The sequence below is a fragment of the Thermobia domestica genome, chromosome 7, assembly GCF_964235325.1.
Source record: "Thermobia domestica chromosome 7, izTheDome1.hap1.1, whole genome shotgun sequence".
In the NCBI taxonomy this organism is placed as follows: Eukaryota; Metazoa; Arthropoda; class Insecta; order Zygentoma; family Lepismatidae; genus Thermobia; species Thermobia domestica.
This window is the reverse complement of record NC_137460.1, coordinates 251,472,907-251,498,505: the sequence shown is the minus strand read 5'-3', so window position 1 is coordinate 251,498,505 and position 25,599 is coordinate 251,472,907. Positions and strand designations below refer to the sequence as shown.

The 25,599-nt window shown below is 33.9% G+C and overlaps 1 protein-coding gene across 3 annotated transcripts; it reads left to right on the top strand.

Moving 5' to 3' along the window:
- On the top strand, window positions 1–25,599 carry LOC145690809 (uncharacterized). 3 transcript variants are annotated; one of them, XM_081766104.1, is made up of 2 exons: window positions 1–782; window positions 22,468–25,599. In XM_081766104.1, the coding sequence occupies exons 1-2, from the start codon at window positions 418–420 to the stop codon at window positions 23,588–23,590; spliced, it is 1,488 nt and encodes a 495-aa protein (XP_081622230.1). In that variant the 5' UTR covers window positions 1–417; the 3' UTR covers window positions 23,591–25,599. The 3 variants fall into 3 exon arrangements, with proteins under 3 accessions (XP_081622230.1, XP_081622231.1, XP_081622232.1); XM_081766105.1 differs by lacking the exon at window positions 22,468–25,599 and adding an exon at window positions 16,472–17,013 and having other exon boundaries at window positions 9–782; XM_081766106.1 differs by lacking the exon at window positions 22,468–25,599 and adding an exon at window positions 4,860–5,296 and having other exon boundaries at window positions 10–782.

Here is a 25,599-nt window from a genome sequence, read left to right as displayed (position 1 = left end):
AACACATCTTTCCTGCTCATAGATGCAACCAACCAAGTGTGGAAGCGTATTCTGATTTGTGTCACTGCGTGGGAGTTGATAAAAACTCTCATCTTACACTTATCTACTCTATTCGTAAAAACCCTCTGTTATGTAATACGTTTTTATTAATTTATTATACGATTAATACTTTTAATAACTACCCAATTGTCTTTGTTACCTGAAGCATTAAACTGGTGAGAAAGATAGTGTCCTTTTTTTTAAAAAAAAAAAAATCAATTATATACAGTAAGTTATTAAAACCTGATATTTTGTTTGATTGGAAGTATAAAGTTGCTTCTGAGATCGTTCTTGTACATCATTTCATTAACACTGGCAGCATAAAATATAAGGGAAGTATAAGGACAGGGTCAAATTCTTATTAAATTTAAAGTCATAATGGCTGGCGTGGCGTCTGTTAAGTTGGAATTGATGTGCAAAGAAGAAATTGATTATGACTTACCTCAGGAAGATCCACTCGAGGGGAAAGGATGGACATACGAACTGATGACTGACAACAAAGAATTAATATTATCTACAACGGAAGGAGAGCAAACAATGGAGAAGGATGCAGCTATGTTTTCTTTGGATGCGAAACTAAACGTTGGTATGGTGAAATCAGAATCTGCAGTACAAGATCATCCTACATTTGAAAGTAATATAGAAACGCTAAGAAAAGTAGTGGTTCAAGAGACTTGCGCATCGTACTCTAAGGACTCCCAACAGTTAACAGCAAAAAGTTCTAATTCAGTTCGGCAACAAAGGTAATGTTCAATTTTTCATACTAATTGGCTCCGATTGACAATATGGCTCAGAAAGTTTATAGTTTAAGCAATACTTCATGATAAATATTTAGGTATGGGAGATGTAAATTAATAATCTTCAATTTGGAAACGGAATAGCACATATAAACCAGCTGTGGCGTATACCAAATAATAATAATATCGATAACATTCATACAAATCTTCAGTAGTTCGTATTTTGATGAAATAGTGATTACTTTATTTTGGATTACACATTTGTCGCCAATTTTTGTATATATTTACAATGGGGGTGCTTCACGATGTTGTTTTATTTATTCGAGGCTTTTGCAAAGAAAAAATCGGGAGAATGAAATTTATCTCAAAATTTTGAAAATTTAAACGTGAAATCTGTTTTACTGGAACAAAAACTATGGACGTTTGTGGTTTTACTCAGGATGTAGCTCGCGTGGGTGTAGCCTCATTTATTACGGAGGGACTCGAAAGACATTAACAAAATACAAGATAAAAAAGAATTCTAGCCAACAATGGGTGTTCAGTAATTGTAGAGGTCCATACATAAATTCATTTAATATCATTTCTTTTTAAGGAAGTATTCGTGTTGTATTTTCAGCAATCATATCTAGGATATGGACTTCCATTTCTCCATAATGGTTCACTTTAGGTGCTTAGAGCACGTACACGATATAAGGATTATTGTACAAACGAAATGTGCTAGATGACCGGTAAAAGAAAAATATTGCTTTGTAACTTACAGAAGGGTGCAAGATGATGGTCCGACTGGAAGCAAAGGGATTCGTCCGATAGGATAAAAAGCGGGTCATCGAAGATAAATATAGTCCTGCAGGTAAACGATGATAGCGCTAACACTGTAGTAGCGTAGACTTGCATATCTTACGTGTTGAATATATATTTGTACTATCCTAAATATTTTATAGGTAACTTCCTGAAATGCTTTCATTGTTGCATTGCTTTATTGAAAAAAAAAAACTACTTTGTTTGGTTTAAATCCTTTTTTTGTTTGTTTGTTTGTTTCTTTGTTAAAAGCAGAGTTTTTTGTTTCAATAATTTGCTCCATCACATATGAATAGTGGAAATGAGTTTGTTTCGCATTAATGTTATTATGCAACAACCGGTTTATGCTGGAAGGGGTCATATGAGCTTAAAGCGGAATCCAAACCGCTTATCGGGTTATATCCGAGAGAAATTGTCTACCAGTTGAATTTGGAACTGGGACTAATTGGTCAAAATGTGGTACGCCTGCCGACTTCTCACAAAGGACGCCTGTTAAAAATATTTTGTTCTGATCTTTACATACTTGTTAATATAATTGTCAAGTGTCATTTCAGAAGGACAAAAAGATAAATAATAGCACTCGTGAAACATTATACAGAGTTACATATATACAATTTCAAAGTATTTAGAGTACAGAAGTACTAATTTAGTCCAAATTAGTTCACTACGACTTATATTAGTGCAAGTTAAAGAAATAGAACGACTAAATTTGCATATCGGTGATAAAAGTGAATTGAGTCCACTTTGGCTCTGACATATTTATACATAAATAGATACCAAAGTTACTTATGATTCAAAAAATTCCTCTCGAAGGGTCTGCATTCGTCCCCCAAAAGAAAGGTCGGCATTTCGATGTACTTTATCACTAGTAAACATTACTAAAACGATACAATACTTAGAATTTTTTTACGCTTATGCATAACAATAATAACAAATTATTAAAAAATCACAAAAGAGACATTCATAAACTTATATATATATATATATATATATATATATATATATATATATATATATATATATATATATATATATATATAAATAAGTTACTTCTGTAGATCAATCTCTTTAACTAATGATTATACTACGAACCATTACTTCTGATTATACTACGAACCATATACGAGAGTGAAACGTAATACCTCCAAATGTATCTTCATGAACATTTCACGAACTAGTGATGAGTAAATTCCCGGGAAGATATTTTTCATGAATATTCCCGGGAAGATTTCCAAAACGGAATTTTTGGGGAACATGTACAATCACAAGGAATATTGCATTCTATTATTATATTATGATTTGGTGTTTTGATTTAAACCAGTTTTTTTCAGCTAGGGATGGTACCGAGACGAATTTTTATATACCAAGACGAGACCGAGGCGGACTTTCATACACCGAGGCCAAACGAATATATTAGGGTTTACTACTAGGTTTTCAAGAATTTGAAAATTAAAAAATTTAAAATTCTTCAGTGTACATTACATAGCTAATAACACGAATTTTTAGGTTCAACTTCCATTTGCACAAAAGTTTTAGGTAATAGTGTAGTATTGCGGGGCCAAAGTAGAAAAAGTAGGATGATGTACGGAAGAAATGAGTTGATATTGGTATTCAGTAGTCAAGAAAGAATCGAACACAATTTTTTTAGGGCAGTAGGGGATTTGTACAAACCGTAAAGGTAAGTGGAAGTGATGTGAGAAAAGAAAGTGAAATGGTGGTAACGAAGATAGAAAACAACCTCCATGCGGGGCTCTAACCCGCCTTCACTCGCTAACGTTCGCTCTGCAATGCTGTCTGAATTTACTGCTGGTAACGTAATTTAACGTATTAAACCATAAAATAACCGCATCGGAATAGAATATCGCAAAAAAGTAGGTGCAAAAGGTGGCTCCCCGATGCTAAACAATAGCGAAAAGTAGCAAACTACTAATTTATATATCATGAAAAGGAACAATTTGGTAAATATTGTATCGCAATAATGTTTGCTATTGATAAAGTACATCGAAATGCCGACCTTTGTTTTGGAGGAGGAATACCAACCCCTTGAGAGGAATTTCTTGAATTCATAAGTATGTTTGGTTTCTACTTAGGTATAAATGTGTCAGAGCCAAAGTGGGCTCAATTCACTTTTATCAGTGGTTTGTAAATTAAGTCGTTGTATTTCTTTAACTTGGACTAATATAAGTCGTAGTGAACTAACTTGGACTAAATTATTTCTTTTGTACTCTGCAGTACTTTGAAATGGTCCATGTGCAACTCTGTATAATGTTTCACGTGTGGTGTTGTTACCTTTTTGTCCTTCTGAAATGACACTTGACAATTATATTAACAAGTATGTAAAGATCAGAACAAAGTATTTTTATCAGGCCTCCTTTCTGAGAAGTCGGCAGGCGTATCACCTTTTGACCAATTAGTCCCAGTTCCGAGTTCTAGTGAAAGACAATTTCTCTCGGATGTAACCCGAGAAGCGGTTTGGATTTCGCTTTATGCTCATGTGACCCCTTCCATCATAGAATGTTACCGTAGTATTCTGTTCTCTTGGTTTCATTGTGCTTTTCTCTCGCGACATATTCTGAAAGCTAAGTTTACATGTTTAGCTAAGTTCTGAAACTGATTTAATTTTATATTTTACCATATGATGTTATTAGAGATGCAAAAAAGCCGGCTTTTTTGAATCGATGGTTTTGGGGAAAAAAACTAGAATTTTGGAAATGTTGGCTTTTTTTTCATTTTCATGATTTTTCTCTTTAAATAGCTTTCGTATAGTATACTCTAAAGTTAAATAAGATTTCATGATCGAAATACCATATTTTGCTCTGGAATTCACCATCATGGTGGATGGAGCACATGGTTTATGAATTAAAGTAAACATAAAGTATTTGAGGGATATCTTAGAAGCTATTTAACTATTTTAACTTCTGAATTATCGATATTTTTTTTTTCTTCTCTAGACGCTTTCTTTTTTGTCATCCGTGTTTCACTTCTTAGGGCTTAGTACTCTAGCTTCTAGCACATAACTAAGCTTATGTTTTTCAATAAATGTTTCAGAGCGTACTTCCACATTTCCTTTATACTGTAGCTGTGCAATGATTTAACAATAATCTTCCCGGACACAAATTGAATACCATTTGATAGAAATAATCTATATAGGATTTAGAAAATTATTTGGGAGAGGTTCTTCTGAATAATGTTTGTTGTTTCTAAAAATTACTAACTTTTATTTAAGAGGAGCTTTAATTTATGAGTACAGGCATAACAATTATTTCGTTTCGTTTTTTTATTCAGCTACAATCATCCAGATACAACCTTGAAGATCATTTTTTACTCATTATCAGTGGCGGATTTGGAAAAGTATTTTGGGAGAGGCTTTTCATATTAATGCTCAGTTTTTTCTAAAAATTCCTAATTTTTTATTTGAGGGCAGCTTGAAGTTTATGAGTAAAGGCAAAATTAAAAACCACGACGCAACTAATTCACTAGTAGGCCCTCGAGTGGACTGCGATGTAGTTCTCCAAGTTTGCATATTGTGCTGCGGAGAATACTTCTCAGAATATAAATAAACCTGAATGGAAAAGTCATGTAGAACTTGGATCCCTTTTATTATGGGGTCTCAATTGCACGGTCTGATAACAGTGTACTAAATGCACTTTCGAACTATCAATAAGGAGAATGAACTATATGTTTTTTCATGATTTGTTATAAACTTGTACTTTTGCAGACAGTGGTAGATAAACTCACATGAAAATGTTATGTAAAAATGTTGCAATTAAATTTTTGTTGTAACTGATAATCTGAGTTTTGTTCGTACCTGTTGACAGGTCGAAAATGCAGTTATAAGAGTTCATTTCGTTTCAGACAGTTTAATAACTATAGATACAATGCCACATTATATATATTCAGCTTTTAACTTTTATCACTTCGAACTGTTTGCACGATAAGAATTAAGGACATTCTTACCTATCAGAAATCTTTCTTTTTGTGCACTATCATGACAGAGTTTGTTAATTATGACACAATTATTCACTTTATTTAGTATATCCGTTTCATACTGCATTAACAGAAACGATTCAAGATTATCTTGACCGAGATTCGCCCTTAATCTAGATTTAATAATCTTGAGTTTTTGAAAACGCTCGATCACTATTTTTCGGTATGTTTCCCTTTATCTATACTGGGGCTGACAGATTTTGTTCATTTCATTTGTGGGTAGTTCGTCTTTTAAATCCAAATTCAGCCTTGGATCTAAACACACGAACTCGTGATAAAGATTTTCTTGTTTCGAAAACCAGTTAGTCTTATTCTGATGCATTTGTGAAGGACACCATTGAGAACACAGAATCTAAAATTTTCCTCTTCTCTTTTCCCTATGATTTCATGAGATGGCAATTCAAATCATACGGTTACAATCTATTGAAAGAAGATTTTTGCACTATCGTAAGGTGGGCACAGTTTATATGGTGTATCACAGCGAAACGCATACGTCCTCCTGGTGTCTTCAGCACTTCCACTCCCCACTACCCCTACAATTACCGCTCCGCGTGAAACCCAATTTCTTACGCACCTCGTGGCTTACAACGGTATTTCTTTTGCTAAACCACTGTTACCTTATTGTCAGCGCATGTTGTGAAATGACGCAAAGGGAATTTCTCAGCGATGAACAACGCAGTTTCGGAACTGGAGCGCACTAACGGATGCAACATAGCTTTTTCATGTGTCCAAGTACTGTAGGAATCGTCAAATAGTTTAAATGGGATTCTTATTTCGTCGTTATTGCAATGAAGAATTGGCTAAAGAATTCCTGTGTATTTTAACTCAGTGTGATGTAAGAAGTCACGAAATATCAAAACTGTACACGAGGTGGCAATAACAACTATCATGACATGGCATCATATGATTCGTATACTACTTCCCTAGTGTAATCATTAACGAACGAACTGACACTAGCGAAAGTATTTCAAAACAAGCAAACGAAATGAAGTCAATAGTATATACCCAGTCAGGAACGTCTGGAGAAATGATAACTGTATTAGCATCAATAGAACTGTATTTAAGCGCAGAGTCCAACTTTAAGTAACTTGAAACCACAAACTTAATGAAACGACCTAATGATTTTACCTTTCTTCAGACACTATTACGATTTGACCGTGAATTTCACCTTGAAACCATTCCTGTCAGGAATCTTATAAACACAGAAAGCTTTAAAGCAAGCTAAAGTTGGTAACTACTCTTTCCAGCTCTTAAACGATACAACTTCTAAAGTATTCTTCTTATCTTCATCCAAAACAAAACGCAGCAAATTATTAGCTATTCCACAATAATCTACCAGGTTTGGAAATTTGTGGAAAGAGGTACCGTACTGATTCATTAAAATTCACAAAAGGCCATTTTGTAAATTTTACGTTTGAAAATACTTGTTTAATCGAATATTTCTCTATAAAGCCTACACATTCGGGATAACAGTGCTACTAACTACAAATGTGCAGAATATCGGTATAAAGCCAAATATCTAAACATGTAGAAATTTGGGCCTGATATCCAAATTAAATATTGAATATATTACAATCACAAAAATAGTAAAATGAAATCTTTCAGTTTTACGTCCCATGCTTCACAAAAATAGAGTAGACACATACATAGATTATTTATCTCTGTCGATTCAAACTTTAGAAACACGATCATGTGACACTTCACTATATTTGACCCAAAACCTGTTGCTTGTAGGGATCGTAAACCGTGGGCCGTTAGGTTGGTCCAACGATGATTTCTTCCGGCGTTTGATGTACCATGCAGTAACATGGTTAATCATATTCGATATTTAATCTTTTAGTATAATAATTAAAGGAAGCATGGTTTTTAACAATTTCCATGCTTTATTTGTTTAATTCTCTTTTCCCTTTCCTAATTTTAATTTTCCGAGTGTATTATTCGAATTTGTGCTTTTTGCTTAACTTTTATCATGTTATGCGTTTTCTTTCGAAGATTTCGTTTAGCTACATTACTGATCGGAATTTTCTCACATATTTCAGAAATATTCGCTAATTACTTATTAACCCAATTTTTTATCACTTGTTGTAGTCTGCCAACCACTAAAGTTTATGCAGGTTGTCCTAAGAAATAGTACTTCCGTCCTCCAGTTGAATTGTTTCAGTGGAGAACCACTAGATAGAAAGGATAAATTGCATTCAGTTGAAGTGTAAGAGATGAAAATAAATGCAGACAAAATAAATATAATAATATTCATCATGCAGAGACAGAGAAATCATGGACAGAACAACGAAATTTAAAGTCATAAGCATAAACAATCTGCGTTTCCTTCTGCCCCATGTTTATGTCTTGGGTTTTCTCTACCCTTATGGAATAAATCTCTTTTAGTAGCAATAGCGAACATAATTTACAATGCTTAATTCCCTGAAAGCAAACTCTAATACCAGACTTTGAATCGAACGCAGAACATTTCGAATGAGTCTCACACGCTGTCCCCGTAGGTGCACGATCTAAGGTGTGTGTGTTTATATAAGCCATGAAACTCCACACTCCATAAAGTTGCCACGGCTCCATCTGAAATTTGAATTTTATGTACGGTCTTTAGGCGTCTATAGGTTGACATTTGGCTTCAGAGAAAAGCATTTGATCTGTAGATCAGGATCAGGTAAAAGTTAATCCAAAATCTTCACAAATTACTGTTGCAGCTACATATATGTGGAACTAATCGAGGATTTGTATCGAGAAAAGCTAAAGTATCCGAGCTGAAACATTTGAATTGTGGTATTGGCCCACAATACTGAACCGAAAAAAGGAATGAATAGGGACTAAATTAAGCTAATGAAGGACGATAGATCATGACAATAATAGGACAAAGAACATTCAGCGTGCTTGACTATCTTATTCGGCACTCCGATTAGATATGGAAAGGTGGGCCACGATGGCTCAGTGGTCGAGCGTTCACTCTGGTGCTAGGGGTCCTGGGTTCGATCCCAGTCCCGCGAAGTGAACTTTGCGGTGGACAAACACTGTACATGAGTTTTCTCGGGGATGTCCTGTTTCTTCCCACTTTATTCATTCCACCATTTCATTCATTACTCATCATCACCGTCTCCTTTAGCCTAACTGGCATAAGCGTGGGACGTAAAACTCAACATTTCATTTCATTTTTGGATAGGGAAAAGTAATAGGAATAGCATAAAGAGGAAGACCAAGGATTCAACATATAGACAGTTACGAAGAACACATTTTATTAAGGTATAAATCAGAGAGTGAAAAGTTTCAAAATTTCCTCGTTGGCCACCAACCTATGGTTGGGGTGAGCAGAAAGAAATCGAGGATTTAAAGTTTTGTTTTTTAAATTTGCGATATGAGCACTAGTTCTTTCAGGAGAATTAGAAATGTGATTTCATAAATCTATGAGGCCAGCCCCAGCTCTTGAAGGAGGTGTTCTTACCAGTAATCCGTGCGTTAATGACATCCCGTAGCTTTGTTAGGTTATATACGAGCAGTGAAAATAAAACTTCGAAAATGCTAATTGCAAGTTTTCACATAAATACAAAGATACGGTGTCGTGTGATACTATGAAAAAACCCGCGTTCAATTATCGGCTGGTACAAGTTATTTTTTACTCTCAAACTACATTCTTCTCTTACTATATGTATATATTTATATATTTGCATTTCTTGTGGATTATCTTAAATTTTATTGACCAGTGGTTAGTGGATGCTAGGTTGGGGTCAAATATCTTCACACTTCGCTTTGTTTCTTTTGACTGCGTGGATTATTTCTGTGCCCGGAATGTGGTCTTTGCGAGGTTATGCCGTGTATACTATGGATATTTTTTACGTACTAATTTATGGCATCTTGATTTAATTTTGCCTTTTTGCGCAGCAACTAAAATGGGCGAACCAATACTTGCAAGGTTGACTCGGTGGTCAGATGGCTAAAGTGTTGATGTCTGGAATAAATGGTCGCGGGTTCAAGTCACATCAGGTGAAACATTTTTGTTTCTAAACATGTCGCTATATGTATATTATTATTTCTTTTCCTGCATTTCTCGTATGTTATCTTAGATTATGTGTTCATGGATTAGCGTAGGTTAAATCAGATTTCGTTATATATGATAACACTTTCGTATCTTTTCTTCAAAATGGATTTCTATGTGTTCATATTTATTATTTATTTCAAATTTAATGGTCGTGGATTAGCAGTAATTAGGTAAGGATAGTTCGCAGAAAATATAGAGCGATGCCATAGCACATTTTTTTTTTTACATCAATGCTTTGTTTTTCCGTTACTCAGGAAGTTACTGCCAGTGTGTGCTATGCAGCTATACCTTTTACTCAATGTTGGTGCTGAAGCATCAGTTTTCTGAAAACACTCGCTCTGTCAAATCACTCATTTGGCCACTCATTATGTGTCAGCACCTGTTTAAAAATGACTATGGATTTTTATCCTGATATAAATGAAATTATCTGTGTTAAAATTATCTGTGTTTTATTTGTACACACACACTTTTACACTTCATTTTAGAACAGGCATATCAAATCTGGTTTCGAATCTTGCGTAATATGACGACTAATTTTTTGAACTATATATGTAAATATCTATGGTATGCTATTGTTCATAACGTACGTAAGTACAAAGGCAGGTTTTTAGACTAGAACTATGCTGTGTGTAAGTGACGGCAGTTCTCTAGAAGAGATTTGCTCCACCGTCCGTCTGTGAACAGGTATCAGAGTAAAATGGTTAATAAATAGTGAGAAACGTTTTATTGCAATTGATTCAGCCTACAAAGAATAAGTTCCAACTTCTTACATAACTCTCTATTCACACCTGAATTGATTTAAATTAACCATTTCCAGCTTCAACGTTTATTGCTATAGAATGAATATTGTAATATAGCGAGAAGTAGATATTTCCAATACTTCTTAGCCTCTTGACACAGCTTTCACAATTATCCAATGTACTTAACCAACAACGAAGATAGTTCAAATTTACTAATCCATCCATCTTTGAAAGTGATTTGCATATTGAATAAACAGTAAACGCTTTAATGTTGTTCCTTGTTATAAATATTTCAGTGTTCCTCGAATAGATTCAATTTCGCCCTTTAACCCTATACTCAAACGGAAATTTCTTCATACTAGCAATTAGTTTCAGATTTAACTAACAAAACCAGAGAACGAAACGTTAACGGATAACGAGAAGTGTTTATTTGAGAATGATCCTCTGTCTATACACAAGACATAAACACTGTCTAAACGCTCTGCCAAAATTGGCAGTTTTTGAAATTCTCTACTATTTCCAGTTTCAATACAAGTTTCGACGTTTATTGCCATAGAACGATAACGGAGACATAGAAGGAGAAGCGGTTTGCTGCCAAGAATTGAGCGTCTCAAAACAACATACCGTTACTATGCTGCATATTACTAGTACTTCTGGTTTCAAAATTTATTTCTGAAAAATGAACACTGTAAAAGGTATCATGGAGCGACTTTTAGCATTGGTTGAAGCATCCCAAGCATAGGCTCCATCTTCTCTATCAGAATCTTGTTCAAACCTTACCTGGTTAATACTAGCCCCTTCGGTTTGAACTTTTATCACCAGAGAAGGAAAACATGGAGAAGACTTCTTTCAACAAACAATTGAGAGTCAAACATAAGATGACTCTTGGCAACGCTCTACCGAATCTGAAAGTGGCTTAAATTTATTATAAATTTAGATTTCAGTACTTATTTCTATATGGCAATCGTGGTAAGAGTTATGGAGATATGTTTTTGCAATCAACTGAGCAATTTAAGATAAGGTTTTCCGCTAACCCGTATTCAAAGCAGAGCGATTAAAATTAAACATTTCTGGTGTTAACATTTTTTATCATAGGACGGAAATCGTAACAGACATTAACAAACAGTTTGTACAACCGACTGAGGGTCCGGAGTGAATATATCACAAGCCACAACACTTTACCAAAATCGGAAGTTGTTGAAATTTTCTAAACATTTAATTTCAATACTGATTTCTGTAGAGTAAGGACAGTAAGAGATATCGAGTTACGGTTTCGTACAATCGATTCAGCTTCTCAAGGATACGTCCATCTCCTCCGTCACCCTCAATTGAAACCTTAAGCATTTCTAATTAGCCACTTCCGGTTTCAGCAACTATTCATACAGAACGGTAAAGGTGACAGATATCTAAAGGCGGATTTCTGTAACCAATTCAATGTTTAAATTGTTCATATCGTGATTACCCACAGAACTCTACCAAAAACGAACATGGTTTAAATTTACTATTAATCCGGTTTCAATATATTTTTCAACTTTTGTTGCCATAGAATAAGAAAGATACCATATAACCGGAATCAGTTTTCTGCAATCGAGTGAGCGTCTCAATACAATATATAATGACTATTCGTGACAGTGTCAAAGACGGAAGTAGTTCAAATTTTCTACTACAACCAATTTCAACACTTATTTTCTTAGAAGAAAATGATAAAATGATAAAATGAAAAATGATAAGGATGCAGTTTCTTGTAATCGATTCTGCATTTAAATTCAATTTCATGATGAACCATGAACGTTACTGGTTGTTAGAATGAACTATTACAAATTTCAATGTTTATCGCCACAAAACAAAACGGTCATAGATAGTGAGTAGCATTTTGTGCAAACGTTCTAGCATCTTAAACGTTCTAACATATCACTACTGTTCACAGCACTATGTCAAAACCGCAAGTGCTTCAAACTTACTATTACTTCTGATTTCAGTACTGATTTCCGTAAAGCGAAAATGGTAAGAGATATTGAAATCTGTTTTTGTGCCATCGAGTCAGCTTGCTTAGGAAACGATCTATCTTTCTCGTTAAAGCTGTGTTCAAGTCGGAAGTGGTTAAAATTATCCGTCTCCGGCTTCAACATTTATCGCTATAAAACGAAAATAATAATATATATTGTAAATGCTTCAAATTTACGCCTAATTTCATTTTTTCATTAAAACACATAGTTTGCGCTTGGTGCTCAAATTACACCGTTATAGAACGTGAATGTCTTTTAATTGTAGTTGCTCTTAAACGTTGGACACAATTGTTGTATGGAAGACATGTAAAAGTTAATACAAATCGTAGCTTTTTCGTATATTTGCATAAAACGACAGTTCATTTTTAGAATTTTTCGTGGGAGTATACAAATTGAGAAATTTGACATACAAGTTCTGTATATTAAGAGTCTTCATCCCGCCGAAATTAAAACATCGCTAATTTTACAGTAATTATGCGATATCTTTAAATATATAAAAGATAATCGAAATGTGGAACAAGAGCGCCCTACACAATATTATTTTACATGAGAAACCGTTATCATGACTCACTTATCTGCTTTCGATTTCGTGCCATTTTGAAAATCGGCATTTATTTTCGCGTTTCTAAACAGCTGAAAACGCAGAGCCACTAGGTGACTTGTGATAACGGTATGTCACGCAAAATAATATTTTCTAGGGGGCTCTTGTTCCATATTTCAATTATCTTTTATCTATTTGAAAATATCACATAATTACTGAAAAATTAGCGGTATTTTAATTTTGCCGGGATGAAGATTTTTAACGGCCATGATAATCAAGCTTGCGATGCATTGCAACGTATAATTTTGTCTCCAGAAACTGAATGATACCAAGTTAATTTAAAAACATCCACAGTACGGAAATGGCATGAAATATTTGGATAACCCCAATGATCCTTATGTTAAAGTTAAAAATCGCAGCATTGCTGAATTTTACAAAATTGAAAATGTTATTTTTTTTAAATCGTAGTTACCATTTTCCTGACCACTGGAAAACTTGTATCCCTCCATCACTTGTGAATGATATAATTCGAAATTATCTAGAACAAAGGCATATTGGTTTTGAAAAGATTTTGGGTTTCATACGCGACTCCTGTAATTGAAATCTATGCGCACAGATATTAGCAACTATTTACGTGATTCTACTATTTGTAAATCTACAAAGTTTGAAACTTCACCACCAGCCAGACATCTGCAAACTGTTGCCGTATAGAATAAAATTGAATGGTTAAATTGATTTATTAGGCCCTTACCCATCTTCGCATAATGGAAATAAGTTTGCATTGTCAACTTTAGATGTATTTGGTAGATATTGCACGATGTTTCCCATTAGAAAGGCCACCACCATTTCTCTTTTAAGATGCTTAGAATATTACTACTTTGTAACCATGAAAAATCCGAAATCTATATTGGTAGACAATGGCGGATATTTTATATCAGCTAAATTTAAGTCTAAAATCGAAGAATATTGTATTACAATTCAAAACACCTTACCATCCGAAGAGCTCTAGTGTGGAACGAATTCACAGACAATCAAAAAGGTTGTTTAAACTGTTGTGTAATTAAGACCATACTTGGGAAAAGTACATACCCCAAATTGTAGTTTTGCTGAATTATTCTGTATGTAATAATAGAGGGCCTCAGTTAAGGTGTCAGCCCTGCAAGTCTTCACTTGAACGCAAAACCTTATTATTCTCTATTCAAACATTTTACCATTGTAACAAATGAAAGTTGACGGAAACCTGTATATTGGGAGAATAAACTCATAATGGCTGACTACAGCAGGAATGAGAATGTGAGAAAAAGAAATCAAAAATACAGCGCAACCGAGGAAGGAAAATAGAAAATAAAAGAAAATGATTTAGTGTTTTTGTTGCAATGACGTTTGAGCTCAGCTGTAGATAAAAAGATTAGTAAATTCTTCGTGCTCTATAAAGGTCCTTTGCTATGGAAAATTAGGATCCCAGATAAAGTTTTTTAACTTATAGATTTTTTGACTGGAGAATATTGTAGCGTACATTCTGTTGATCGCATGAAAGTGTAAAGACGCACTCAAAATTCTAAAAACATATTTTTAAAATTAGCTAAGAAGCACCTTCGCGGAAAAAAAAATTGATTCTCTTAAACAAAACAGCAAAAAAGTGATTCTTGTGAGCCTGAAACTCTGGTAAATATAAATTTTTCGAATCTGACTAACGTTAGTTTGTATTTAACGCAAGCGAAAGTAACAAGTTTAATGTCCAGCTATTGCTCAAAGAGCTATTGAAATGTGACTTGTATTTACAATAGTTGGATGTTCGAGTGTCAAAGACTCACTTTCATATTGAGTTTAAATCATTTGTTAAATACAAAGTTGAATAGACGTGACATGTAAAAAAAAAGTTACGAACGTAGATTATACGTTAAGGAACATTCTATGTCAAATAATTGTCTAGCAATATTATATTACATATAAGAGATATGAGTTGAAAACTCTCATTTACCTGAGTGGCCATATTTCCTCAATGTTTATGTGACAAGTTATTCTAACTGGTAATAAGATCTTAAACCACCCTCAGTACAACCAACTCAGTACCATCCTAAACCAACTCTTCTTGTTGCCATTCCGAAGAGTTGAGAAGATAATTTAAATGTATGGTGGGAGAAGGTACACTTGTAAATTTAAGTGAATATACGCTGAATAGGGTAAAAGTGTGGCAGACTTTCTTCTATCCGGCCTCATTCTTATCGTAACAATACGAAAGAATGGTAAGTAATTTATTTCATATGAGTATTGAATGATAATAATGTGTAACCTATAGCTCTCATTTATAATTATTTTATTTGTATGTTATTGCGTTAGAACGGTATGAGTAGTTTGAAAATGTTTTCTTATGTATATACAATTTTAAGTGTAGTATATATATATATATATATATATATATATATATATATATATATATATATATATATATAGTAAATTCACTTATTTTCTTTTGTGGAATATTAAAGTACCATTGTTTTAATTCATCTATGTTTCACCTATTTGCGTGATAAAACCAACGATTCGTAATATCATGTGAATTTTATATCTGTATTTTCCAGAAGTTGCATTTATTTTTAGGAAAAGTGATTATATCTATATTTTATTTCCGTAAACTATGTTTTGATGCAAAGTTATAGATGCATGTTTTAGCTCTTTTGTAAAGTTAACATATATTTATGATGATTCAATGAATATAACTGAAAAATTTTCTATGAATGCGAAAAAAAAAGAAATTATAAACATTATAATAATATAATATATGTAATGTTAATATGTTTTGCATCTAATATAAAGCTTTCCATAATGTACATGTATTATTGTTGGTAGTAAAAGCGCATATCATTAAAAACATATCATGATATTCATTTATGTATCAAAATATAAGTCATGCAAATGATATTGTTTATCCTAGTAACAGTGCCAAAAGGATGAACTGCGAAAGAAGAAAGACTTTACATCCATATGCCCCAGGAGTTCATTTTATATTTATTTAAGGATCCCGTAATTTCGTTATTTTTGTTCCTTGAAATAAGACACTTTCATCTGACGAAGTGATCGCCCAACAAAAGTACTTACAAAATTCCCAGTGAACTGCTGAATTGGCTTTGAAATGGTGCTTTCAATTGAAGAGAAATAACGGTATAGGGATCTTGAACCTCTACAATTCTTTAATGGTGCACGTACATTCCTTTCGACCGCCAATGTAACTGATCCAAATTTACGCCTAATTTCATTTTTCACTCAAACGCATATTTTGCGCTTGGTGCTCAATAGTGGCGATATTCCAAATTCATTTAGTTTGCCTTCTGTATGCCGTCCTTCGATTATGCTACCACCTATTGCTACCAATGAAAACATTGGTAGAAGAAAAGAAAGAAAAGGGAAACTGAAGAATGTGGAATGTTCACGAAAGTTGTCTATGTGTTAGTGCAAACCATTAGTGCATTTTCCATTTTCAGAAAATCACGATAATGTGATATAAGTGCGTAACATTCATCGTGACCAATATGCGGGACTAGATGTTAATTTCGCCTGTTTTCAATTTTACATTTTAGATCGTCTAACAGATGCTACCCCCCGATACTGGATGGTATACGGTTGAGTGCAATCGGCAGATTCATTGAGTGGCAATCCGAGAGGTATTGTATGTTCAAATCCTGTAGGTAATACAGGGCAAGGCTGTGTTAACCTCGGCGAGGGCCTGTGGGAGTTACTGAATGAAGAAACTGGTTTGTCCAAGATGCGCGAAACCGTAGTATCGAGGAGATGTTGTTTTGGAAATGATTAGTCCATCTGTTATCTAATTTTCATAAAGAAAAACTGTATAAAATATCTATAAGCTTTTTCGCGATCAGCGTCCCAACAATACGTGCTATCTCCTACCTTAACATTCTTTTCAAATTGGAAGTGCTGCAAATTAACTACTTTCTCAACATTTATCTCTATAGACTTAAAAGAGAAATGGATAGCTAGTAATAGCTTTTTGAGATGTGTCCAGTGTACAAGGAACACATTCTATCTTCGATTTTGTTACTCTATTGAAACCCGTTGTTACAGATGTACTATTTCAAGTTTGGGCACTGAATTCGTATATTTTGGAAGTCTTAGTTTCACACTGTGAAACGATATAAACTTTTTTAAATTTCGTATTGTATAACACGTTCAATACACCCCATCAGGTTCATACTGTTAGTCATACATAAGAGAGTAGCAGCTATGAATCAGATATTTGCCAGAAGTTATGTGAATGGTTAAAGAAAATATTTAGTTTTCAGACCTTGTCCTTCACTGCCATCAATTTATGCCTTTATCCTGATTTGAAATATTATCCTAGTATACAGGGATGCTGTTATTTGGTTCGTCTTTCAACCAATGATGTATGTTTTAACCACTACAATCTTGTACCATTCAAACATTTACGTTGTTTATTTCACACATTCCGCTAAGACCGTAACACTTGTTCATAAACGCAAATATTTTAGAAATTTTGTAACATTTTGAATTTGATGATGATAGTTTTCTTAGTGTAAGCAAAATGTTTCTGTGAAATTTTTGAACACTTCCTTATTTCCTTATTTCCATTTGTGTGCAATACTTCGCCCGCTTCTTTCCCTGTACTAACTAGCTTACAAAGGAAAGCTGAAGATATTAGCTCTCTGGTAAAGCCCAGCACTTACAACAAAAGCGTAAGTTCATGAGTTTTATTCCCTTTTGTGTCAATTTTTTGGTATATAATGATACATTTCTAATTGTATGAATAATTATGTCAATAAAGTTTCGTCTCGTTGATTTAACTTTAATTGATATGTGTGTCTTCGAAGTTTACTAGTTTGTAAAATTCTAAAGGTCAATACTAGTAATACCACGTTGTAGTTTAAATTTGTTTGGATGTATAGTAATTATGTAATTATTAGTTGTTGCTGTAATCAATAGAATAAATTTTGTTGTTAGAATAGACTTATCACGAAGCTACAGTTTTACTTGCAAACGATCAGGAGGGAGAAAATATCAGTTGAACAGATTTAAAAATGTCACCTAAAATGTAAATAATTCTCAAAAAAGAACAAATTGACAAAAGGATGATTTTCTTGCCTATCTCACCTACAATTAAACTTATTTGTCACAAGTCCAGGGTGTCGATTTATATCCCTTTCCACCCGGACTATTTCTTTAAAAATATTCAAAAGGAAACAAAGGAACGTGTTTTTCTAATCTATGATGATCCACTAGTCCTCATAAGTATGATCTAAGTTCTTATTTAAATAGTAGCTTTCGGAAAAATTAACCTGTACACTTGCGCATGTTCGGCCGATATTATATATATTAGTGATTCTATCTACCTGCACAATTGTGTAGGTGAGGGCTGAAAGGGTTAAAGAGTGTTACTAACACACACAAAAAAGACTTAATAACTTACTTATAGAGAGATGAAGGAAAAGATAGTTTATGTCGTTATATGTATAGTTAACATTTACAATAGTAAGACATCATATATTTTTAGAGAATGAAACCGATATTTCTACGATAGGCAGGTCACGTCGATTGCGTTAGTAATTAGCATGGAAACTGTAAAATTCTTGTGAAACGTTCTTATGTCAAAAACAATAAGGTAATATTTTAGAGTAAGATACTCTAAGAATAGATGATGATAATCCAAGTTAACATGGTTTAATGCAGGATGACGTCCAGTTGAGATTTTAAATTTATGAGGTGTGAGACTCCAAATAATTAATTCATTCGGCCGTCATTCCTAATTTCGCGAACGTGTGCAGAGTATGTTGTACCGGCTCGTAACCAACGAAACACACGCCTGACCTCTACAAGAGAATGTGCAGAAAACCAATGCTTAACTTCAATTTTGAAATTTCGCAGATCGCTCAGTAAATAAAACCCTGAGTAAACTTATGCTTATTCTCCCTGGTTCCAAATTTGTGCAGGATCGTGATTTTAATTCTTACTTTAATGAGATGTGGTTCGGTTTCAAGACGCATTTCTGCATATGAAATTGCACTTTGACAATGACAATGTAAATAAAATGTATACTTTCTTCGGAATGTGTTTTTGAAATCGGGAATTTTTAAAAAAGAAAACTTATTGTGAATTATCTTTTTTGTATTTTTTACGTTGTAAGGGTTTATGAATGTCCAGTGTTCTTAGGCATATAGTCTTACGTAATATTTGTTCCGTGTTTAACAAAGTCATATTATATAACGCCCTCAAGCTACGTAGACTTATTTAGTGAAGAGTGTCCATAAGTTTTGTCCCGTGAGTATTATATTGTAGTAACACCTAAATGAAACAGGTAATATAAATATAAATTATTGAGGAAGAAATAACGATTCTTCGATGTTTTTTTCCAAGATGTATAATGCTCCATATCAGTAAGTGTTAACTTTAAAATGAAATATTATTTCTAAGAGGATATTTGGCTTGATTATATTTTACCTTAAACTAACCTAAATCGTAATGCACCAGGAATCAAAACACATATGTTCACTGTTATGTAAATATGGAATCTTTATTCTTACTTTAATTCGTAACTTTGTTCTTTAATCTTTTAGCAATAATCTCCTTTGAAGCTTTCTCAATTCATATACTTATATAGCTAATCTTTCTTCTCTTCGTCCTTACGACATATATCCTAATCTTTGTCCTCTCGACATATATCCATAATATTTCATACATCTTGTTTTTCTTAGCAACCACAGACTACTATTAACTTAAGACTACATCGGCATGTATATTTTTCGTGACTCTTCCTGCCAACACTCTCCCCCCTTTATATTTTTTGTCTTCTTTTCCAAACCTTCAACAACAATTCATAAATGAAACTTTTGTCTATTTCTAATACTTTCTTTTAGCTCTATCTTCTGAGTGCCACTTTCCAAAACACTTCATAAATGTAGACATTAATACGGTTTTGTTCTTTGAAGGTATACCACTGGCAACCCTGATAGGTGTATCCCTGGAAATACTTGAAACTATGCATTCATCATCATCTTTCTCCTGCCCGCCTTTGCAGTTAGAGTTATTATCCCAAATTGTCTCGTTTGATTTAAACTTCCTCCTAGGAATCTTCGCTTTAACCTTATCGCACTTCTGCTTCACTTCCTGTACTTTTCCTGCATCTTCTTTTCCGCTTCTTCGATTTGATCACTTCTCAAATTTGCTGATGACAACACGCCACACACATTAGTAGATTTTTGTTTAGAGTGCGCTGTGACTACTGAAAATAGAACGTTGTGTCAACCATATTCTGTATCTGTTCCCACCAACTTGAGAGCATAGAATTTTTAATCCAGTAATCAAAACACTTATGTTCACTGTTATGTAAATATGGAATCTTTATTCTTACTTTAATTCGTAACTTTGTTCTTTAATCTTTTAGCAATAAGCTCCTTTGAATCTTTCTCAATTCATATACTTATATAATCTTTCTTCTCTTTGTCCTTATGACATACATCCTAATCTTTGTCCTCTCCACATATATCCATAATATTTTGTACATCTTGTTTTTCTTAGCAACCACAGACTACTATTAACTTAAGACTACATCGACATGTATATTCTTTCGTGACTCTTCCTGCCAACAGTAAGGAAGCACGTTCGGAAGGAATACAGGCGTTATTTGAAAGAGAAATAATGAATTTACTTTGTATCCCAGTAAATAATTCTCACGTCGTACACTACAAGATTATTTACTGTTTTTCACGTTGCACGTGTTAAAACATCTAAAAAAAAGTCTATAAGTGGATTTGAAGTTATACGGGTTTACAGCTTATTTCACAACATCCGCTTGAGACGTAGTTTTCTTAAAGTATGCTAGCACAAATATGATCACTTAACTGCATCAGGCAATGCGTGATGGAGATCTATATATTATATATTAACATTATATCATGGTAAATTTATATATTAAGAAATGTGCGGAAATGGCCCGTTTTGATCTCATAGGGCGTAGGTCACTTGCTCGCTGGTATTGAGTAAAAATTTTATAGGACAAATTTTACCTCCCTAACATAATCCACTCGTCATATACTCTGATTTTCCCGTAAAATTTAAATCTCTTCTCTTACTCGTAGGATCCTCATTGTAATGACAGTAACGTAAAAAGGAAGGAAAGAAGTTTTCTCGCTGAGATACAGGTGCTAGCTTCACTGTAAAATTTAATTTCACACAGTTCACCCACTTCATTAGCTAATACCAGATTAGCTGGATGTCAAGTTTGTGTACTCAGATATAATATAGTTCATATTTTTCCTCTTGAATATTGTATTTCCCAAAGCACTGATGCACGCAACACCTTTTCCAAAGTAAAACGCTAGTGTGCAACTGCCCTCTCTCTAACGAGAAAGACTCGCCAGATTATAATTTTTGACGTACAAATTTAATCCTTTTTCCGCTCTTATGATACCCATTTCAATGAACTTAACATGTTAAAATGCCGCTTAATTGTAGACACTCAACATATTAAAAAAAAAAAAAAAAAGTATTTCAAACACTTCAGCTTCCTGTCTCTTATAGTGTGATGGATAACATTATTCTTCCATTTTTTGGTATTCAAATTTTAGCATTTATCTTCACACGCCCCTTTTTACTTTTAACGAAAATGACGAAAGTGTTTCACATTCCTAATAATATTCCAGGAACATTGTTTAGAAAAAGTCCTGTAACAGCTAGCTTACAAACCCAATAGAGAATTTTGATTTCTCCGAATGGCATTACACCAGGTTATAAGAAATTTAAATTCTATTTTTTGAGCACAAACGCACAGGCATTAGTAATAATCTAAGGGTGACGAAGGTGCAAATGCTTGTCCAAAAACCCTTAACGTCAAATTCAGGAGTCATGATATGTATTTAAAAAAAAAAAAAATAGATAAAGAATACAAGAAGTTGAAAACTCTCTGCTCCTCAAATATATTCATTTCACAATTGGGCTTAAATATGTACCAGATGTAACTATATAGCTTAGCTATATATTAATAGACGGAAAGATTTTAATACCTATTAAAATTTTCTTTGTCAAATATCACACTATAATAGAAACACAGCTAGAGATTTTAAACTGATTGAGATTACTTTTTTTTTCGAAAAATTTAAAAGTTGTTTTATTCTTCGTTTGTTTCTTTGGCGTCATAGCAATAGTTTTTTGTAGCTGCAATTGCGACAAGTTCTTGCGATTGTTAAATTTTCTGACACAAAAATTTAGGACTTGTAAATATTTTTAGTAACAACGGATCTCTATTTTTACTTATAATAATAAAATGTTTATTCAACATAGCACAAAATAGGTACGTTTCTAGTTACCTGAGTTAACTCTGAAATCGTATACATAAATAATTGTACAAATTGACATATTAAAAGCAAACTATATGCTCTTATACTTGGAATTGACATATATGGAATTACCTCGAGAGTTGTCGGTTACATATTCCTACAAAATTTCATGTTAATGGAAGAGAAATATGAAATTCAAAGAATGATTTCCTTTCTTTTTTGTTACTTATTAATTACCTTTTAAACTTCAATTTTCATTGGATTTGTTACAGGCGCTATAACGAATTTGCTCTTCGCAGAGAAGCGAATACCTTTATTGCGTTAAGAGAAACCTTTTCTTATTCCGATGAGAAATCTGCAAAACAGTCTGGCAATGGATTTAATCGATCTCCTTTGTCAAGACATATGCTAACACATAAAAGTGAAAATCATCTCACATACCGAAAGAGTGTTATACGCTATAGTCAAAGATCAACATTGTCAAGCAAAAAGTTAATACATACAGGTGAGGAAACCTACATCTGCGAAGAGTGTGGGAAGTTATTTAGTGTACGTTCAAGTTTGGTTAGGCACATGTTAACCCACACAAAAGCAAAAACTCTTACATGTGAAGAGTGTGGTCGGGCATTTCATCAACGTTCAAATTTGGCTAGACATATGTTAATCCATACAGGAGAAAAACCTCACACATGCCAAGAGTGTGGAAAGAGATTTAGTCGACGTTCTCATTTGGCTAGACACATATTTATCCATACAGGTGAAAAAGCACACGCATGCGAAGAGTGTGGGAAGGGATTTATTCAACGTTCACATTTAGCTAATCATATGTTAGTCCATACAGGTGCTAAACCTCACACATGCGGACACTGTCGGAAAGGATTTAGTCGACGTTCAACTTTGCGTGTACACATGTTAATCCATACAGGAGAAAAATTTCATACATGCAACGAGTGTGGAAGGGGATTTAGTCAACGTTCAAAATTGAGTGCACACATGTTAATTCACACAGTAGTAAACCGTCACACAGGAAAAAAACCTTACACATGCGAAAACTGTGGAAAAGGATTTAATCGACGTTCAAATTTGGTTACACACACGTTAGTTCATACAGGAGATAAACCTCACACTTGTCAAGAGTGTGGAAAGGGATTTAATCAAGGTTCTCATTTGGCTAGACACAAGTTACTCCATACAGGAGAAAAACCTCACACATGTCAAGAGTGTGGAAAAGGATTTAATCAACGTACTCATTTGGCTAGACACATGTTAGTCCATACAGGAGATAAACCTCACACGTGCGATGACTGTGGGAAAAGATTTAGTAGACGTTCAACTTTGCTTATACACATGTTAAACCATACAAAAGAAGAACTTCAGACACGCGAAGAGTGTTGAAAGAGATTTAGTCAACGGTAAATTTGGCTGCACAATGTTAATCTATACAAGAAAAATGCCTTGTGTCTATCAAGAAAGTAGAATGAAGATTAGTCATCGTTCTGTCCTTCGAAAATGCAAGTTAATACATGCATTTAAAAACACACTTGCCGAGAGTGTGGAAAAGTGTTTATGGTATGTTCATATTTGACTAAACATATGTCAATCCACACAGGAGAAAAGGCTCACATATGCGGAGGAGGAGTTAGTGTGCGCTCAATTTTGGCTGCATATAATTCAATCCCCACAGGAGCAAAACCAAACTTATGCCAGGAGTGTGGAAAGGCATTTAGTCAACGTTCAAACTTAGTTAAACACGTCCTGATCCACACAGAAGATATATCTCATACATGTTAAGAGTGGTAAAGCATTTTATCAAAGTTCAACTTTCGTTACAGATATGGCAAAACATGCAAGATAATAATATACGTGCCAAGAATGTGGAAGAGGATTTAGTCATTGTCATGACGTTTCAAAAAGCACGTTAACACATAAAGTTGAAAACCACACATCTGCAGAGAGTGTTGAAAAGGGATTTGTAAACCTTGAAAATTAGCTACGCAGATGTTAGTCCACAAAGGCGAGAAATCGTATGTATGACAAGAGTGTGAAAAGCTATTTATTAAACGTTCAGCCAGAAAAACGGAAATGTTGACTAACAAAGCTGAGAAATTCAACGTCTGTGGTGAGTGTGTAAAACTGTGTAGTGTAAATTCAAACTTGAACACACACATGCTATTCCACACAGCGAAAATTGCTCACAAATTCTAAGAATGTTTTAAGCAGTTTTGTGTACTCTCTAACTTTACACACAATTGTTAATCTACACTGGATAAAATTCTCACCCATGTCAACAGTGTGAGGTCTAGTGTATTGTCAAGTTTGGTTGCAGACAAGTTAGTCCACGCTGAGCAAAAGCTCACGCATACGATGAGTGTAGAAATGGAATTAGTTTACTTTCATGTTTCGTTAAACATATGTCAATCCATACAAGAGAAAAGTCTCACAGGTACCAAGAATGCGCAATAGGATTTATTAAATGTTCACACCTTACAAAACACATGTTAACATTGATGGGTAAATTCAAAGGAAGATTTTTTCGGGAAGATTCTTAAAAATTGGAATTTTCCTGGAACTTTTATACACTTCTCCAAAATATAATAGCACACCGGATTTTTTTGAACTCCAATAAAATTGTAAGTTTGGGAACAACGCGTTGTGTGCTAGATGAAAGAAAGGAACGAAAAAAAGAAACGACTTCTGAAAAGAATTTGCTGTTTGAAATTCTCAGTTTCTCCTTTGTTACTTCAAATAACGAAACTTCTAGTTTGAACAGTACCTTGCATTAATGCAACAAAATTATATCTTTCTTAAAAAGAAAACACATATTTGTCGAAGAAAACCAAAGATCTTCATAAAAACAAGGGGAAATAAGGTGTTAATTTACTATCAATGCAACTGAAGGAGCATTCTGTAGTAGTCTCGATAGCCATGCGTGTCAAGTAGTCTATTTTTTGTGTTGGTGCAAAATGTGGAACTTGGATCGAATCCCACTCGATGCCTTTAATATTTTTTTTTAATTTTCAGTTATTCCACCCGCACACTTTTATAGTATATATATTACATTAGGTACAGCTTTCTATCCTATCCAAAAATAAGAAGGCGTACAGCCGTAAAATCTTTTCTGTATACCTCAAATACGATTTCTCCTTAGTACAAATCACTTTTTGCATCGATGCATAAGATTTTCGTAAACCTTTAAATAAATATGTAGTTCTAGTGTCCAGAATATCACAATCAGATCTAATACCTCCTTCATCACTACCAGAACTGAGCTTTTATTATTATTATTACTATACGCTTCTTATGCGTGGGAGATCCCTCTACTGTTCGCGACGGGAGACAATGTAGTATGGGGCCTATGTTAAGTTGTAGGATCACTCCTAATAAAGTCTCAAAGGGACACTAAA